Consider the following 18,676-nt stretch of genomic DNA (forward strand, 5'->3'; position numbering starts at 1 on the left):
AGGGAAAAGGTACAACAGTTGGTGGCAGGAGCCTCTATAGCTGCTCCCCCTTAAGAATCAGCCTCAGGTCACTTGGTTGTGTTTCAAGTGGTGTTTTCTGGGTAATGTGGACATTGCAGATCTGGAAAAATCAGCAAGCATTGTGTTTTGAAGGTGCTCTGTCACAGTGCTGCTGTTCCACATGCTTCCATTTCAGTGGCCTCTCCATCGTGGTCTGAAATGGAAGGATCTCTTGCGGAGCTGGGGACAGGCGGACGGAGCAGGGGTGCTGTACCATGCAAGGCTGATGTTACTCTGTAGTTCTCACATGCTGAGCCTGCCTGTCTGACCTGTGCGAAGGGCTGGATCTGGGGGCAGGGGAAGGTGTGAAGTGCCCCCAGATCCTCCCCAGGGGTTGGCAGCGGAGCAGTGGCTCCAGGCTGCTCTCTTCTTGCGTCACTGCTTCAGTGCTGTCTGTGCAAGGCCAGCCCATAGTGAATTGCAGAACGCTGTGTCCCTCTGCAACCTGACCACAAGAGCTGAACATCTGGCCTCAAGTTGCTTTTTGGCAGGATATGGGGCCACAGTTTCTGGGTTTGTTTTCATTGTACATGTTACTGCAGCTATGCTTATTGGGGGCAGGGGGTGGGTTTGGGGGGAAGGGCAGAGGTAGGAAAGTGTAGAAGGAGAGATGTGCTCATCTGCCCCTTAACTGTCTTCATGTAATGTTTGGAAGGATCCTCTAGTGTACATTCCTGCAAGCATCTCAGCTTTTTTAATCTAAATGTAACATTCCACATTGCACTCTCAGTTGTGTCATGCTGGATTAAATCCATGTCTGAGCCACTCATTCACTTCGTGGGGACTGGGATGTAAACTGTATCTCATTGTAGAGCAAACAGAGTGAAAACTTCTGCAGTCTTGCTTTCTGTCTGTCAGGAGACCCGCTGGTTCATACACACGTGAAAGTAAGATAACACTGATCGTGGCTTGCTGATTACAGCAGCTTCCTGTGAAGGGGAATCAGGCTGAAAAATATCATTCATGCAGCCCTTTTCTAAACACGAGGGGAAGAAGAGTTCAAATCCAGAGTTCTGGGTTTGAATAAGACTTTAAAATGTGCCATGTGAGCCTGCACGCTGTGCGGTGAAGTAGTCGAGGTGTCTGCCCGGAATGCAAAGCAGTCTCCCAGCAAGGGGCAGCACTGCTCCTGGAGAGCAGCTCTGTCTGCAGCCAGGAGAGCTGCTTCATTTCCAAAATGGGATTTAGCATGTGGCTGGAACTGCAGAGCAGAATGGATGCTCTGGGAGCAGCTGGGTGAATTCGGGTCTGTCGATCCTGCCAGCTGAAACCGTACCTCTAGGTCCAGGTGCCCACTTCATGTAAGAATATTGAGTTGCTTTAGCTGCATCCCACCGCAGATGGTGTGCTGCTGGGCTGCATCTTTCACTGAGCTGAAGAGCACCCACATGATAAATTTCCTTTTAGTATAATTATATCGACTAAAATAATATGGGGAAGGGGAATAAATTCCTCTGTGAGGTAGAGGAGGAGCTAGATTCAAATTGGAGTCTCGTTATTGAAGGCTAATGTGTGTTACAAGTGTGTGCAGAGAGCTCTCAGAATAATAATAATAGCAAAAAAAATACCAGTAGGGTTTGATGATGAAACAGTTTTGTGTGACCTTGTCTCTGATGTGGTTAAGTACAAAGATGGTAAAGAAACAGAGAAGGAAAAATTGGGGAGTGCAGCAAATATTCTTTGACGTAGGCTTGGGGGAGATGTGGGCTGTTTTCCAGCAGACTGGAATGCCTTGCCCGAAAGAAGCGTATGTGGAGTTTCCTTCCTATGGAAGGTAGGGGCTGAAGCAGTAGGAACCAGATACGTACCTGGTTTGAAGATACAAGTATTAAGATGTGCATCTTCAGGAGAGGAGACAAGCTCTTCACCAGGACAGCTAGGTGCCTAAAAATGGTACAAGCCACACGCAGACTGCCTTTCTTCTCATTCCTAACCAGCCAAAAGAGCAGCAGGAGGGAACCAAGGCTTTCCTCTCACTGTTTGTTCATGTAGGAGCATCTCAGCCCACGATCATCTGGAAAGCACTGTTTTGGAGGTGGCCTTGGCATGTGGAGGGTGAGGTTGTGACTTCAGGTTGTTCCTTAGCACTTCAGTTCTTGGAGATAGTTTGAACATCAAGGATGGCTCTTAGGATGGTCTTAGCTTCCGTGGTGTTCACCCTGCACTTTTCTGTGGGACATAACATTTCAGTGCAGGCGACGGGAGCACACGGTTGCATCAGTGAGTCCCTTCTGCCGCTGACTGAGATGACAGCTTTCCAACGAGTGAGAAGATTAAAGGCTCTCTAGTTTCTTGCATCTAAACTTAAGCTCCCACACCCTCTTGTTATATGTGCAATAACATCTACACCAAAATGAGAAAGTTGGAGTTCTCATTCCTGCTCTGCTACACTTTTTCATAATACAAAGGATTGGACTTCAAAAGTAAGCAGGTGTTGAAGGAAAAATAGCACAGGCAAAGGAATCGTGTTAGTTCTTTCTGAAATATTGCCCAATTAAGATGCTGGCTATTCATGTAAAATACATTTGCAGCAAGGTACTTCAAAATGACTTATCGACACTTGCTTTGGAGAGCACTGCCTCTAAGGTAGCACAAAATGTGAAACTAGCAATGGAAAATCACTATGCCTTTAAAAAAACAACAAAGCAATTATTGCTTGCCCTGAGGAAGGGTGTGCCTGTCACTGGGTTGTGTAAGGGGAAGTGGGAACACTGTACTATTAACATTCATGATAAACTGCACAGTTAATCATCATCCAGCTAGTCCCTGATTTCTCTCCTTTTCGTTCTGGAGTAGAGGGGTGGTGGTTAAAGGGTTTGTCATTGGAGGGAAAGTGAATATTTGATGTGGCTTTCTTTATGACAAGGCACTAACATGACTCCCGTCTGTATTTAAATGCTGTCCCCAGGTTACGACTATGGCTATGTCTGCGTGGAGTTTTCACTCTTGGAAGAGGCCATCGGATGCATGGAAGCCAACCAGGTTGCTTTACACTTCGGTCAATGCTGCTAGAAGATTTTAAATTTTATTTTTTGGTGGGGTGGTGGAAAGCCAATGAGGTTTATTTTTGAACCATTCAAAGGAAGATCTGTTCTTGTATAATACACAACACTGCGGTTTAAATGTTCTTTCCAGAAACTTGTAAAAGGCTTAGAAATGCCAGTGTGAAAGAGCTGCTGGACACCAAATAGTTTGCCCTCCTCCCTGCTGTATGTCGGCACACTGGGTAGAGTCAGAGGCTGGGGGCTGACAGACTCCTAACGCAGGTTTTGGTCCTGATGCTTTTGTACTCACACTGAAATCCAGTCAGAAAGAGCTCTGCGAGCATCAAATGCTTCCCCCGGCTGTGCGTGCACGCACACATACACATGTGACTGTAGGTGAGGCCTCGGGTGTGCAGCTCTGAGTCAGCTGTGGCTTGCACGCTCCACTGTTCCGTATGCCTCGTGTGTGGGAGACATTCTTAATTGTGGCTCCCCCATATGTGTCCTGCCCTTTGCAAGCGAGAGCTGCAAGCACGAGGACTGCCCTACGTGCAGTTGCACCTGGTAAATCTGAACATATCCAGCCCTTAAAAGTGCAAAATGGCTAAAAATCCCCAGTGAGTAAGTACTCAAGGGGAGCTTTTACTCTGAGCTGGTGTTTGAGGCTGGTTGTCCACTATTCAAGATGCATAAAATTTGTTAGATAAAACACAGATTCCTGTCTCACACCACCCTCCCTGTGCCTTGGAACTGCATGTGATGGATCACTTGAGGAAAAAACACTAAGCAATTGATCCCCTTTCCTCACTACGTCCCTTAAGCCTCCTCTCTGCTTCTTTTTTCCTCCTAATTTGCCTGAGTAAGAATCCACATCAATTATCCAAAGCCTTTTTACCTGAATCCCAAGTCTTGCTGTCAGGGGAAGAGAGTCATGAGTCAGATTCAGAGCTGTGCATCTGCAAAAATGTACTTACAGTTAATGAGTCTTCACAGCTGGGGTTTCAAAGGTCCCACTAAGCACTCGCATTTGCCTTTATTTTCAGTTACAGAGGTATAACAACTTAAAAAAATGTTTTACAGAAATAATTCTGTTGCTGGGAAAGAGCCTGGTGCATTCCCACCGGGGTAGTGGTGAGGAGCACAGAGAGAGAAGGCTCCAGAATTACTTACTACTTTTACCACAGTGACAACTTCTATTTTCTCTTCAGTGTTGCTACAATTCCCAATTTATTTTGTTGTCACTGATGAATCTGATTATGTATGACATTCCTTTTAACCAAATGCCTCTCCATATTCTCTCGACAATTCTGCTCACAGAAAATAACGTCTTCCTACACGAGAGCAATTCCCAAGTTTCTGGGAATTTGGGAATTCCTCTTTCCGCTGTTGTTGATGTCTGCTCCTCCTCTTCTCCCATTTGGAGCATCCCTGTGTATTTGGAGAGGTGTTTGACTTGATCAGATTTGCTCCATTGCTGCAGCGAAGAGCTGTAAGCGCCAGTCCTTGAACTGAGCTAAGTGCCAAGAGATGCTCAGTAAATCACTGCATGCACATGAAGAAGTTCTGGCTGGCCTTCAAGTGCTGCTTACGGTGACTCTCCCCAGCAATAGTTATGGAAGGCCTTCAGGATGGGTAGTTTTTTACCATGTTTCCCTTCCAACATTCAGGCATGGTGCTGCCAGAACCCTGCCAGAGGGAGGGGCCAGTGGTCCCAACCATGTGCTCTACCTGGGACATGTTAAAAACCAATAGGGTGGGAAGTCTTCCGGTTCTCCTTACTGCTGTGTGTGTGCGTGTGTGCAGAGGAAACCTGGAAGATAGAGTGGTTGGATGGGATCATCTCCAAAGCCTGCATGTGCCAATCTTCACTATGTCTTAGTAGAGCTACTGTAGTTTATACTTAGTGAAGCAAGAAATATGCTTTTTGGGGTGAATGAATTTGGTCAGGAGAGTTGTAAGCTCTGGATTGCCCCACGTAGGTTAACTTCTCTCATTTGCTCTTGATTGAACTTGAAAGAAAAAAGGCCGCCTAATTATTTAACTTAAAAATAAAGTAGTAAGATTTGTATCTGACCTGCTGCAAGGGAGCTGACTTTTAAGTTCTCAGTAAAAGCCAAATAGAGATATTGAGAAAGGGATTTATGCGATTCAGTTGTCCTCAGGCAATAGATATCCAATTTTAGTATCTTCCAGGGTAGAGTTGTAAGATCATCTCCTTAGATTGAGACTTAATCTACATTTTTACAGGATGCAAAAACCAAAACCTGTGTTAGCTGAAACGTAGATTCTTTGATAGTTCAGTTATTTTCAGGTTATCAGCTATCCCTGTCAAATTCAGTCGCTTGTGAGAGCATAAATAGCAAACCAGTGTCAGCTCACAGCGACATCCTAGTCCCTCACTAGTCAACCTGCCTCTTTCTCAGTCATCTCTTGGCTGGGAATAAATAGCTTTTGCAGAGATGGTGTTTTTTGTTGCCATTTAATACCTCTTCAACTGCCCCTGCCTGAAGAACAATTTGCTACATCCCTATATTGTATAATTCTGCATTGTGAAATCATTTTGTTTTACACAGCACAGACCAGCACTCACTTAAGATCATTTCCAAATTCACTAGCTACAGATTTACCAGGTCCAACTCCTTCTATTCAGTAAGTCTCACACGTGTATGTGACCGCTGAGATTTGAGGGGGCTTTCCGTTAAGTACATCGTGATAGGGAAACATCCATCTTCTGTGTTGCCCTAATTTTGTAGAGAGTTTTGTTCCACTTGTATTAACTGCCGCAGCTAAAGTAACAAAAATGCTGCCCTTATTAATTGCTTTGCCTTGTTGATTGTTGCGTTGGCACTTTATTACAGCTCAAGGGTCCCATCTGATGTGTATGGAACTGATGGATTGCTGTTAGTGCTTGTGCAGAGGTGTTGGGCAGCAGGTTTGGCTGAGCTGGGTGCTGACTGCCCACTCTCCTGCTGCCTCTGGGGGGCTCTTTGCCCTGGTAGGGCAGGTGGGCTCTCAAGTTGCTTTGCAGAACCGGGGTGCAGCCCTTGTTGCAACCTGATGGCTGGTGATGCTCCTGTTGGTCTTTTGTTACGAGTTGGCCGTCGTTTGACTTTTATGAGGAGACCTCTTTTCTGTCTCTGATGAGCTGTTTTTCCACTGGGGAAAGAAAGGTATTTTGAATGGAAAATGGGATTTCTGTCTGCTAAGTTACATGGTTTCCCCTACATAATCTTTCCCCCTCTATTCTCATTTTTGGAAGGTTGCAGTGTAGTGTGGCATTTGTCTTACTGCGTTTTCTTTGCATTCAGGCTTGGTGTAGCCCCCAGATAGCTTCTTGGAGGCAACTAGGGGAATATATCCCATGGCTCTTGTTCTCCATAGGCACTAGGATATCTCTGCACTCCTCCTTCAGCTGCGGGAGAAACACGACGTATTGAGCTTGTTACTGGGTGCGAGAAAATCATGTAGGAAATGAAGTACCCTTCATGTGCTGTCATTGTCACAGATCATAAAGGCAGGTGAAGGAGGAGAAATGGAGAGAGCCTGTCTCTGCTGCCTGGATGTTTTACTGTTTTCACTGAGATGGAGCTGGTTGTTACACATACGGAAGCAGAAGGATTTTTTTAAGATGAGGAGCAAATGATTAGTCTTGACCGGCTATATAATATTGTCTCCAAATCCTCTCAGGCCTCAAACTTAGCAACACTGGCAGTGTAAGTGTTTCCTAGCTTTTGTTGCTAGTAACTGATATCTTTGTAATCCTTTCCTCCTGTTTCTGAAGTAAGAGGGCAAAAATGGGAGAGCTATAGCATGAACTTTTAAAAATACATACCTTGTAAATTACTGTGGTGGTCTCCAGGCATGTGCTGGAGTGGTCATTCCAAGACTTACTCTTGTGCCTTCCTGCACTGAGGCTGGCACGTGTCAGAGAGCGGTTTCCCTGGTTCAGCGTGCTGAGCACAGCGACACCTCCATTCCCTGCCTGTTTCTTACTGGGGAGGCTAAGAGGGGTTCTTACTGGATTGTGTGGGAGCTCACTTTACTTGAGCACATCCCACCACCATGCAACTGGAAGCATCAGCTGTGTGTTGCTCCTGCTCTGAGCCGATCCCTTCTTCATTCACTGCAGTGCTTTTCTGCATTTAGTGTGAACATAGCTTCTGGTACAGATCAGACTTCACAGGCTTTTCACTGTAGCTGTTGGTGTTAAAATCCACAAGATGCTGTGACAAGCAGGCAAAGCTTAGGACTTTCTGTCCTGAAAATATTTTGAGTAACCAGTCACAACTCTGTAGCTTCTCAGTTAAATACAGAAGGAGCTTGTGGTTATCCTGAGAATGTATCTGCTCTGGTGACCTGTAGCCTTGGAGTGTTTCTTGAAGCCTGTGGTGGAAGGACTGTGTTGCAATTTCTAAGAGAAAATGTGTGTCCAAACATCCAAAATCCTTGTTTTCCTTTTGGTAGGATATGCAGAGTTGTGGAGTCTGGCATTTTTTCCTAGAATCTGCAAAATGCCCTCTGCAATGGAAGATGACACCCGCCTCAAGTGTATTTTATGGCCTGCCTGGTATCCATTATTTACTTGCTTGACAATGTCACTCCATCTCTTCAGCTTTAGCCTGCAGTTGAGGGTGATGGTGACAACTGAGTGTGTCTACAAATACATTGAAATCCATTTGCATGCTAGGCTAAGAGTGCTGGAGGTGGCCTTGCTTCTGATATGTCGTCCTTGGATTATCAACCTATAGAGTCTTCTGCTTTTCTTGTGTATTAGGTGTGTGGATTTTGCTCAGGTTGCATCATTAGAACATATCTTTTCCCTTATTAAACCTCTCCTGCTTTTTGAAAGTGTGGGTTTCTAGAGCTGCCTTTTGGAGTCTTCCACTTTGAGCATGTGTTTATAGAGGGGAAAGGCTTGTATACCTAGGCAGTGTTTCTTCTATAAACATCCTAATGTTTCGGGAAACACGCACACTATGGAGTAATTTTTATGATCCCAGTGACCTATAGAAAATTCCCTCCATAGTCTACCTTGTATTCAGATGAGTGGGTTTCCAGACAGCAGAGCTGATCTGTTTTTGTGTCTGATTCAGCGTGTGGCCTTGTCACGAGCCCGCCCTGGTCTCACATCACTGAGGCCCAGCATTTGAGTCAATCCCGCTGGTGTCTCACTGATCACTGCCTCGTACCGTCATTAACTGGAGCTGTGAGCCTCTGAGATCAGCACGGAAGTCTGCAGGAGGAGGCTCCTCGTGCTGGGCAGACGCTTGCCTGTGAATAAGCAGCTGGAGCTGACCTGCGGCAGGGCTGGGAGTGTGGGTGTACATGTGTATCCTGCAGGGATGTTGTGATAAATGCACTGTCTGCTTTGCTGTTCGGAAGGACTGACTTAATCTCTGCGTGCTACAGAGACCTTCCTTGTGCAGAGAAGGGTGGCTTTTGTTGTAAAATGTAACTGCCAAAAGAATTCTGGTACTAAAAATACTTCTCCGGACCACCTTCTCTTCTGGCATCTTAACATCTGTCATCTCAACTGTTCAAGCTGTGTGAATCCTCTTAGTCTCTCTTCCATTGGCACAGGAGGTCATAAGAGACCTTCTGCCAAAGACTTCACACACTCCTCCTTCAGCCAGTGGTAGCGGTCCATCAAAGTGTTTTTTGTAGCCTTACCCAGGTAAAAAAACTACAGCTACCTTCTTGGCAGCTCTGTCCTGCCTTGCCTCAGGAAGCAAACCATGCTAACCGGTGTATTTTAAAAGGAGTACGCTTTGAACTGGATGAGTTGTGAAGCTGCATCTTCTTGCTCTACTTGTGTGATCCCAGCTTGTCATGTCCCTCTACTTCCCTGCTCTTATTCCAAAACCCTGCCCTCCTCTTTTCCTTCCTTCTTTTTTTCCTTCAGCCTTACCCATGTGATGAGGATTGTATGCGTTTGCTGCTGCTGAACTGCTGCTGTGTGATGGGGTTGTCCCAGAGGACAGCTTCTGGGTGAGCTGCTCGGGGCACGCAGCAGATGCTTAAGAAGACTTCCTTAGAATCTCTAGTTGCTGCTGGGGACATATGTATGGCCCAGCAGGGTTATCTCAGGAGTCAAATATTGCTGTATATTGCAGAATCATCTCTTCTGTGTGCTGAAGTTCACTTTGGCTGCTGTATAAATAGATTGTTCCACATAGAGAAGAGTAGGGAGGGATGCTTTAAGATGAGACTGCCCTCCCTCTGGCCCCTGGGCAATTACATTGTGGCTTTTTTGCCCATTGACATTAACAGATATGTATGATGGTGTATCTCTGAAATACCTGTTCTTTCCCTGTAGATATCAAATGCTTTGTTAGTCAAGTTTTACTCTGTTGGGATAGGTGTTCTGTTTACAGTGCAGAAGCTTGAGCTGGCAAATGTTAAGGAATAGTTGTGATTTCCTGAAATTAGTTTAAATAACTTGATCCATGAGTGATTGCTAAGAGAAGTGTCGAGCCCTCTGACTGATTGATAGTATGATCATCCAGTGCATCACTTACTCCTGTTGGGTACCGCATGCTGCTGTGCAGCATCCAAAGGTGCATGGGAGTTCGTGTACACTGGTGGCTCAAAGTGAGGAACCACTGTTAGGCAGCTGGACCTTTGGTCATGCCCAGCATGGCTGTTGTGAAAATGGGGCCCCTTGAAAGCTTTTGCTTGTGAATATGAAGTGCAACATGTGCCACAGATAAGTGCCCCTTCCATAGAGCTAAAGTTGTAATGTAGAGCAGTTGTTTAAAGAGCAGTTGTTTAAAGAGCAACACCTAAGAAATAGCTTTGTTTCAGTCATTGTCAACATGCAAAGCTTTTTCCTGACTGACATGGCATCTGGCACACTCATCCTTTGAGTTTGTTTGTAGGTGAGATTTTGCCTTGAGCTAGAAGGAATTTCAAGTAGTCCTTGCGTGCATATGCAGGATATAGATGCTACTTGTCTGTGTAGCTGTCAGGTCCTCTCCTCCTAAGGTGATAATGGAACAGTTGTGTGACAATGAGGAAATCTTAGTCACAGATGCTATGAATAGGTGCAGTTTCAGCTTAAAATGAAGAGCAGTGTTTTACTGCTGGCTGCTCTTTCAGATTGTATGTTTCTAATTGAGTTGATTTTCTGTGAAGATCTGTAGAAACTCTTAAATATATTCCTGTCTAACCATTTGGAAGATGTTTATCATTGTAGTGTCAAAGTGCTTCAAAGGAGTATGGTAAATCAGCTGCAGGACAGACAGCATGTTGCCACAATCGATTGATTATGTATGAGGTCAGCTGGTGATTTTGGATTAAGATGTAAAATCCCTTGATCAAGCTCCTATATGAAAGTTAGTAGGACTCATGCCACTAATTTGCTTTGATGCTTTTGAAGTCATCCTTTAAGTAAGCTGGTGACTAACAGAACTGCAGATGCACTCTCAGAAATTCCCTCTGTACTCTTAGAAGTAGATGATGCCGATGGTATGACTGAAGTTACTTAAAGGAGACAAAGAGGCAGTGAGAGGGAAACGTCTGTATGGGCTCAGTGTACAAGACTAGAGGCGTTTTGGTGAGCACACCTTAACTTGCCTTTCCAGAACAAGACCACTTTCTATCGTGGTTTTGCCACAGTGGTTTGCACAGGAGCTGTCGTGGTGAACGAGGCAGCAGTCTTTCTCAGCCTGATCCCAGCAACATCGAAGGGAACACCAGATATGTTTTACAAGCCTATGAGCCAGATTACAGCACTAAGACTCCATCCGGGCTGTTTTGATAAGTGGGAGCACACCAAAGTGGTGTTGCAATTTTCACTTGATGAGTCGTTTTTGTTAGCTTCAAATGTTCGTTCAGGCTTTTATGCTATCTCAGCGGCGGTCGCTCTTCCGTTCTGTGGTGCACTGTTGATGTCGGATTGCTGGAACAGGAAGGTAAAAAGTTGAGTGTAGAGGTTGAAAGAAAGTCAAACTGCACACTCCCTGGGGCTAAGGGTGGCAGAAGCACTGTTTCCTTCTCTTAGAAGACCCATTCTCTGCCTGCTTTTCTGCAGATACCCTGTATTTTTTTTTTGCATAACTATGCTTAGGATAGTGAACGAGAGAGCTGGAATTCCCTTCAGAAATGTGGATGTTAGTCTGTTTTCTTCCCAGTGGAGTTTGTGTTGGGCCTTTCCAAGGTAAATCATGGAAGTCTGGCTACCTTAAATTGGTGTACTTTCAAAAAGAGTGCCTTAAATTTTGCCATTTTCTGCTGAGGTAAAAAATGAAATTCAGATGTTTTGAGTTTGAAGGTGCAAGAGCAAAGTTACAGCAGTCAGCAGCTTTTATTTGTGAATTTCTGTTTCCAATTTGACTGTAACAGGGCTGTTGATGTTTGTGACTAGAAATGAAACATGATTACAGTGGAAAATGGGGGCTGGCATGCCCGAGTGGGCTATTGTATCATTATCCATCAGTCACAGTCAACAAAGAAACAGGTATTTAACACAGAAAGACACAGAGTGAGTATCTGCCCCATTCCCCTGCCAGCCACAGGGCGCTTCCAAGACTCTAATTAAAGCTTTAATACCTACAGAGATCACAAGAAGCACTGTATGCTACAGGATCAGAGATCAGGAATGTTGCTGTCATTCTACATCTGTGTGGGACAAGAAAACATGTTAGGTGAAGGGCACCGAGGGTGCTGGCAGACAACAGCCCCCTGCACTTCTGAGAAGGGCACAAACTGCCCTTGATCCTCTCTCATTTCAGCTGGGGGAAATTTCTTCTTCCATCATATCTGGCAACCTGTTTAACCCAGGCTGTGTGAATGGGGCAGCAACTGAGAGGTCCTCAGTACCACAGTGTGACCAGCTTGCTGAATCTTTGGCGTTGATTGCTCCCAGAAGAGGGCAATGGGGAAAAATCCTGAAGCCATTTTGTACAAGGAGAAGCAGGAGGGAGGTGGAAAGTTCTTCTTGGCTTCTGCAGCGACAGCAGCTGTACAGTGCGTGGTTGACTTGTTGCAGTGAAGTGTCTGATGTAAAGCAGCATTCTGCCTTAAGGTTTGGTTTGCTGTCCTGTCGCACTGTGTGTGTGTGTTGACAACTACCAGATGTTGCTTCCAAGTGTCCTCTTGCATCTCCATCACTTCAGGCCGCTTACAAGTTTTGTTAGTGATGTCTTCCACAGGGTGAACAAACAGCTTCCAGAAGTAGGTTCCCCAAAGGGCAGGGGTCTATAATCAAGTGCGTCATGTATATGAATTACATTTTTTATGAGGGTCAAAGCTATAAAGTTGTGAACAGGAAGATTTAAGTATTGAAATTTCTGAAACTGCCTTCTTTAGAGCAAGAGGATGAAAGTAATTCTCTCCTGTTTTCATAGATGGCAGGGGAGATATCTTAGTTCTTGTGATGTACAATCCATGTCTTAGCAGGAAATTAGCAATATTCAGATGGGCTTAATGTTCCAGATTTGAGCCAGGATGGCAGTAAAAGCCCAAGCAAACATTTGATGTACTTTTCCATCAAGGATCTCAGGAGCAGACTTAACAGAGAAAGTAATTTTAAGCCCTCGGAATCCCAAGATGTATTTTCATACGTGTAAAACCAGGTTGAGAAGTCTCACTAAAAAGGTGTGTCACGATGCAAAGCTGTGCATTAATGATACAATGACTAAGGTATTTTACTGTTTATAGTCCTAGGTTTTGAAAGCCTGATTGATTCTTCCCAACTTGTGATATCACTGGAGAAGAGAGCGGAGGTGGTTTGATTTTATAACCCCTGGCAAGGTGTTCTTCTGTGCCTGGTCCACATGAGATCAGTGTTTGTCTTCTACCACTACCTGCTTCTCTGCCCATTGCACTAACTTAGCTTGTCTATTTTTCCTCTTTCTCCTGTATACTGGGCCCATCATTAAATGTAAGAAGTGAATTCCAAAATGCTTAATAAACACCTCTTAGTGACAGCTAATCCACCCAATTCCAAGAGGAGCAGCTGAAGGCAACACGTCTCTGGTGCTCCAGTGCTTGAGATGAGCTGCTGCGCACCAGGAGCTGCAGGCAGCACCTCTGTGTCTGTCTGTACTGAGCCACATGTCTCTCTCTGGCTTGATACGTCCCTGGGTGTTAGAGTCCCAGAGGAGGTTCAATTGGCAATAGCTGAGCCACCCGCTACTGTGCTGCTTATCTGTCAGTTTAAGGTGATGTCTGTGTGTGCTGTTTCCCTTTCTAATCTCTTAGGGATTCAGCCAAGCTGGGGCACTTCTGACACAACAGGGAATCATGTTCTTTTTCTTCCTCCTTGTCAGGCTTATCAGAGAAACTGCTCTCCTGCACACTCACTCTCTGCCTAGACTCTCCTGAAGAGCTGAGGTCAGCAACGGGAGCTCAGAGCCTGGATATTCACACAGGAGAGTTGCTTCTTCTGCCTCTTGCCCCCTGACAGGCGACTAAGCTCCTTTCTTCAGCAGCTCTGGGGGCTGGCCAGGAAGGAGGTATCTGGATGCTGTGCAGTGCAGTTGCCAGGATGAACTTCTTAGACCTCCAAGCCCCTCTAAAGGAGGAGCTGCTGGGTCCTGTGGGGAGCTGTGACACCTACTAGTGGGATATTGCACCCAAGCCAGGCTGGCAGCAGAAACTCATTTCCTTCCAAAGGGCTCAGATGGCTCTGTTCTCACACTGTGCCAGGTTTCTTGGTCAAATACTGACCAAAGAGGTTAAAGCAGCTCCTAAGAAGAACTCTCTTAAGAGGCAGCATTTGCTCAGATGTAGAAATTGGTACAGATGCCAGCCTGAAGATGTGCCAGCTGCACTCTTCTTCTGTCCAGATGTGACTGTTAAGGATCTGGATTTAGCTTTTGGTCAGGCCACATCAAGGACGTGATGATGTGCTGGGAATGGTCATTGAGAAGGCACAGGTAAGTGTTGCGCTGCTGGTGAATTTCTCCTGGCAACTGGCAGGGGTCTTTCTCTTACCCTTTGGGAGTCAGTATGAGGCACCCAGTTTTGCCATTAACTGGGAATTTAGGGATGTTGAGAAATGAAGTCTGCAAGGACAAAACCCTCTTTTTATCCAAAGCTGCTCCCTTTTCCTATGGTTTTGGGGTCTCTTCCTTTCAGCAGGGAGGCTGCCCTGCAGGCAGCTTGCTTGAGCACTGGCAGCAGAGAAAGCATAGCCAATGAAGGCTCCGAGAGCTTGATTCAGTGGGCGTAGAAGTGAGTTTGGAGGATGTATTGGGGAGCCTCTGCACTGCTCTCTCCTCAGTTGGTGTGTTCTTAGTTGAACATCAGTGAACGTTTGCTGCTGCACAGAACACCCTGCACTGTGTTCACCACGCAGGTCAAGCTGTCTTGGAATTGGTGTGAAATCCCATGGTTACATGCTCCAGCAAAAGGACCTGCTTTTGTTTGGGTGTTGGGTCTTTAAATGCTTCAAACAGTCTGAATTGTCTAGGAATAAGTTTACTCCTTTAAGGCAGAGCTTTCCAGCCTGACTTTTTCCCAGCATGATTTTGCATTGGGATTGCTCTTTAGTGTTTTGATACTGTGCTTCAAAACTGTGAAAAAAGAGCTGGACCTTTCCTCATTGTTCTCCCAGCTTCCTAATGGCCATTCCTAATTGTAAAGTACCCCTGGGAGAAATGCACAGGAAGGTCCTGGGGTGCATTAGTGCATTGTGTTAACCTTCCTTATCTTTATATCATTTAAAAACATTATGGGATGAGATGACCTTTGAGGAAGAAGGTGGCGATATAACAAAGTATTGAGGAGTATGTCCAGGCAGTAGAGCAGCATTTTGGAGAGAGAAGGGAAATCCCAGTGTTGGGAGCAAAGGGAGTCTTTGAAGCAGCTGTTGTTCAAACACAGTGTCCAGGCAGTAGAGCATGGTGAGTCAGAAGAGGAATATAGATGAGGCAGAGCTATGTGGACCCTTCCCTCGAGTCTTCTGTGAATAATGATACTCAATATGCTAAATATTTAAATACTCCTAAGTTTTGATAGTTTAAGTATACTTTTCAAACAGAGGATTAATCTGATTCATGCTTTTTTGGACATGGGAACAAGTGTTTGATATAGAATCGTAGAATCATTTAGGTTGGAAAAGACCTTTAAAGGTTATTGAGCCCTACCATTAAAGATCATATGCATGACCTTCTTTGCTTACCCCCAATAAGTCCTTAACCATCCATGCTTCTCTTCAGCTGTGGGATGGGAGCACAGCTAGTAACACCAGAGTGCAGAATTTGTCCCTCTTTGAGCTGTTATCTCCTGATGTCCCCAGACCCTCACTGTCTGAACTCTAGAAAGTCTCTTCTGACCCCTTTGTACTGTATAAGAAAGCCTTTCATTTTAAAATTTCCACATTTTTTCAGTGATCCTGTAATGCTGATCTGCAAAGGGTGTCCTCTTTGGAGGGTGGGGGAAGCTGGAGGTTAGAATTAGCTGGGCAGGGAGATGTTAGGACTCTTGGTGGCTTTCCTTCACTGGATGAAATAAAACTTTCAGATGTGTTGAAATCTCCTTCCAGGGTGAAATGCAGAAGCCATTCATACCACCTACCACCCAAAGCTGGCCCTAGAGCACGGGAAGCATGAAGCACATTGTGTGTTTTCTCAAGCTGCAACACATCACTGTTATCCTTCCTGAAGGGAATTGGGAGCTTGCCTGTACCGACTGTTTTGGTGGTACAGTTCTCAGAGTGGGACTGAGTGTGCTGACAAGTGGAGCAAATGCTGTGTTTGAAAGATAAGCACTTTGAGAGACCTCACTTGGAAGTGAATTGGAGTTCAAACTTCAGGCAATAAAATTAGAGAGCTGGCATAGCCTGAAAGGCAATTTCTGGGTCTATTTGTGAAAAGGATGTCAGGGGAGGGAGATGAGTTACAGAAAGATACTGGGACTTGCTTCAAAAGAGTATGGCTGGTATCCAGGGGATTCAGAAATCGTAGGAAGAAAACTGGAGGTGTCTCAGCAGGCTAAATGAGATGTCTGTGGAAATAAGGTGCTTAAAGGATGCAGACTGGCACCTTCTGCTAAAGGACAAATGTCCTGGATAAGCAGGCAGAAAGGGAGGCCTGAGGAGGGCTGTCTAGGAGCAAGCAGAAGTGGAAACTTGTGTGTCACAATGGATGGTTCCAGTGCAAGGAGATGAAAGGAGTTTGAAAAAAGGCACTGGGTGCTATCTGAGATAAAATAATCCTTATATAGCATCTTAATCTGTTATATTTAGCTACTACATCTTCAGGGCTCTCTTAAGTTATCCTCCTAATGCCTCAGTTCTGTGTTAGTGCCAATTTTGTTTAACATGCCCGTCAGTGATGTGCCTGAAATCATGTTCTGCTAACTCAGGACTGATGGTGACATCTTTGGGCTCTCAGTCTCAGGCTTCCTCTGATCTTGAAGACTGCGAGCCCTGAGCATGCTGTGCTGGTTAGCATCAGATCATTGTTGAAATGCATGCCTTGCTGCTAAATGCTTCAAAGTGATGCCACATGCTCTTCACCTCCATGGCATCGCTGACACCCGGGAGCCAAACATCCTCCTTTCTAGGTGACCACAAACACAACGTTCATGGAAGATTCATCTCAGTGTCAGTCTTGAGAGAGACCTGTAATAATAATACACAGCACAGTCGTTTAGATCCACGTGGTGATGTAACCATTCCTCAGGGATCCACCACTTGTCAGACCATCCTTTTCCCCTGTATATCTTGGATCTTCTGCCATGACTGTCAGCTACTGTCAGCAGTACTGGACACTGATAGATCAGGCAATGAAAAGAAGCTGCAAATGGTTAGGGAGCTGGAGGGGGGGGGCTGAGAGCTGTGGAAAAAGTCCCTCTACACTAGGAATTTGCTGGTAGTTACTGTTCCTGTAGGAAATTCCTGGATCGCTTTTATTTCTTCATCTTTCCGCGTCATGCTCTGTTTTCTAAATGTTTAATTACAGATGGATTGTGGTTTGTGGGTTCACAGCTTTTCTCATCTGCTTTTTGTCAAAGGTAAGCAGATGTTCTGCCTGTTGCTCCATAGAGTTGAATCCCTTGTGCAGCAGCTGCCAAGGAGCTCGGGGATAAAAACTTAAGCATATGGAAAAACTGGGGTGGGAAGCCAGTTTCTGTGGCTGAGATGATCTTGTTTTGAAATATATCCAGCTGCTCTCTTATGTTCCCAGGTGTCGGCCCTCTGCTCTGTCCTGGGAAGCTGTTGCCTCTGGAATTCCACAAGCAGCTGGGGATGTGTGGGTTAGAGGGACCTTTGGTGCTTGACCCACCTGCTTGCTTTACCTGAAGATGAGTGTCTTCAGGGAGAGAGCCTTGTGCTCTCCAGGCTCTGCACGGAGACGAGAACCACGCCAGTGGAATAGGATGCGGCGATGTAATTTACATTGAGTTGTGGTTGGGGTTGTTAAATTTGCATTTATAGTCCCTACTCAAATAGGAGAAAACCTGAAAGCAGTCTGGTTTGTGGTTACGCTCAGATAACCCCCCTCATCCTGCCAGCTGCCTGTCTCCCTGTGCTGTGCCGACCAGTGCGTTTGGAGGCCAGGACTGGGAAATACCATGCGGGTGGTGGGAGCTCCCTGTTCTAGGAAGTGCTGCTGGGGCCATGGGCTCTCTCTGCATTCCCAGGCTGCCTCCCCAAGGCAATAAAAACATCATTAATCGGTTTAAGTAATTTTTAAATGATGGATGTGGAATGATTTTTGAATAACCCTTCTAATAACAGTAAAGATGCATAAGAGGGTTGAATTAGCATCATGTAAACAAGGTTAATTCTGGTGTTTGAATGGGACTGCTTTGCTGTGCTGCCCGTAAGCATTCTTTTGTCATAATCTTTGTATTGAATTTTATATCTGCAAATGATATTTTAAGTTAATTTTCAACATGTGGAACCATATCAGTCTTCTGACTTGGTTATTAGCAAGAAGGATATCAGAACCTTTCAGTTCATGGCATGGATATTTTCCATTTAATCAAGCTATGAACAATATAAGGAAATAATTAGCTGAAGTGGTGTTTGGTTTTGTGCACGAGCCAGCTGCTGGAGGAGATCTGACTGTGGTTCACTTGTAGTGCAGGCACCTGCTGCACTCCCTTGGTTGCTGCTCTGCGGTTGTAGCCAAGGAGAAAACTTTGGCTTATTAATCCTTATGGGTTTGGGGGCTCAAGAGCTGAGCCCTGGTTTTGTTCCAAAAATGACCTGCGCTGCTCGAGGTGTGTCATCTGTAAAGCTGAGACTGATGATTGCTATTCCACTGAGTCAGGTACCCATGGCCTTTCTTGTGCCAAGGGACGGTGGCATGCGGTTACCATCCCACTGGAAGAGCCGGAGCACGCTTCCTCCACAGCAATCCACAGCGGTGCTGGTTGCTACATCCACTTCTCCGTGCAGTTTTGGCAGCCTGGGTGGTAGCTGCTGAAGTGTGAGTCGTGGGGTAGGATACTTGGAGAGCTGTCAGCTCATTGTTAAGAGGCTCTGAAGTGAGATTTTACTGCAGGTTTTAATGTTTGGCCAACTTCAGTTAACGCAGAAGCCTGGTTTGATGTGAGGGAGTGTGCCGTGCTCCGAAAGCTCTCCGCATTTCACATTTTCTAGGTCACTCTTGGATGCTCTAATTTATTTTTTTCCAGAAAAACAGTTAGCAAAAACTTTGACATTGCTGATTTAT

At 45.4% G+C, this 18,676-nt stretch overlaps 1 protein-coding gene across 4 annotated transcripts in view; it reads left to right on the forward strand.

The window, feature by feature from the left end:
* RBM6 (RNA binding motif protein 6) overlaps positions 1-18,676 on the forward strand; it is a 58,562-nt gene that overhangs the window by 19,621 nt on the left and 20,265 nt on the right. For all 4 annotated transcript variants that reach the window (XM_030502269.1, XM_030502270.1, XM_030502271.1 and 1 more), the window contains one exon: positions 2,969-3,042. In XM_030502269.1, coding sequence (XP_030358129.1) covers positions 2,969-3,042 — 74 coding nt within the window. The remainder of the gene's footprint in view (positions 1-2,968; positions 3,043-18,676) is intronic.

The sequence above is a fragment of the Strigops habroptila genome, chromosome 11, assembly GCF_004027225.2.
Source record: "Strigops habroptila isolate Jane chromosome 11, bStrHab1.2.pri, whole genome shotgun sequence".
Classification (NCBI taxonomy): domain Eukaryota; kingdom Metazoa; phylum Chordata; class Aves; order Psittaciformes; family Psittacidae; genus Strigops; species Strigops habroptila.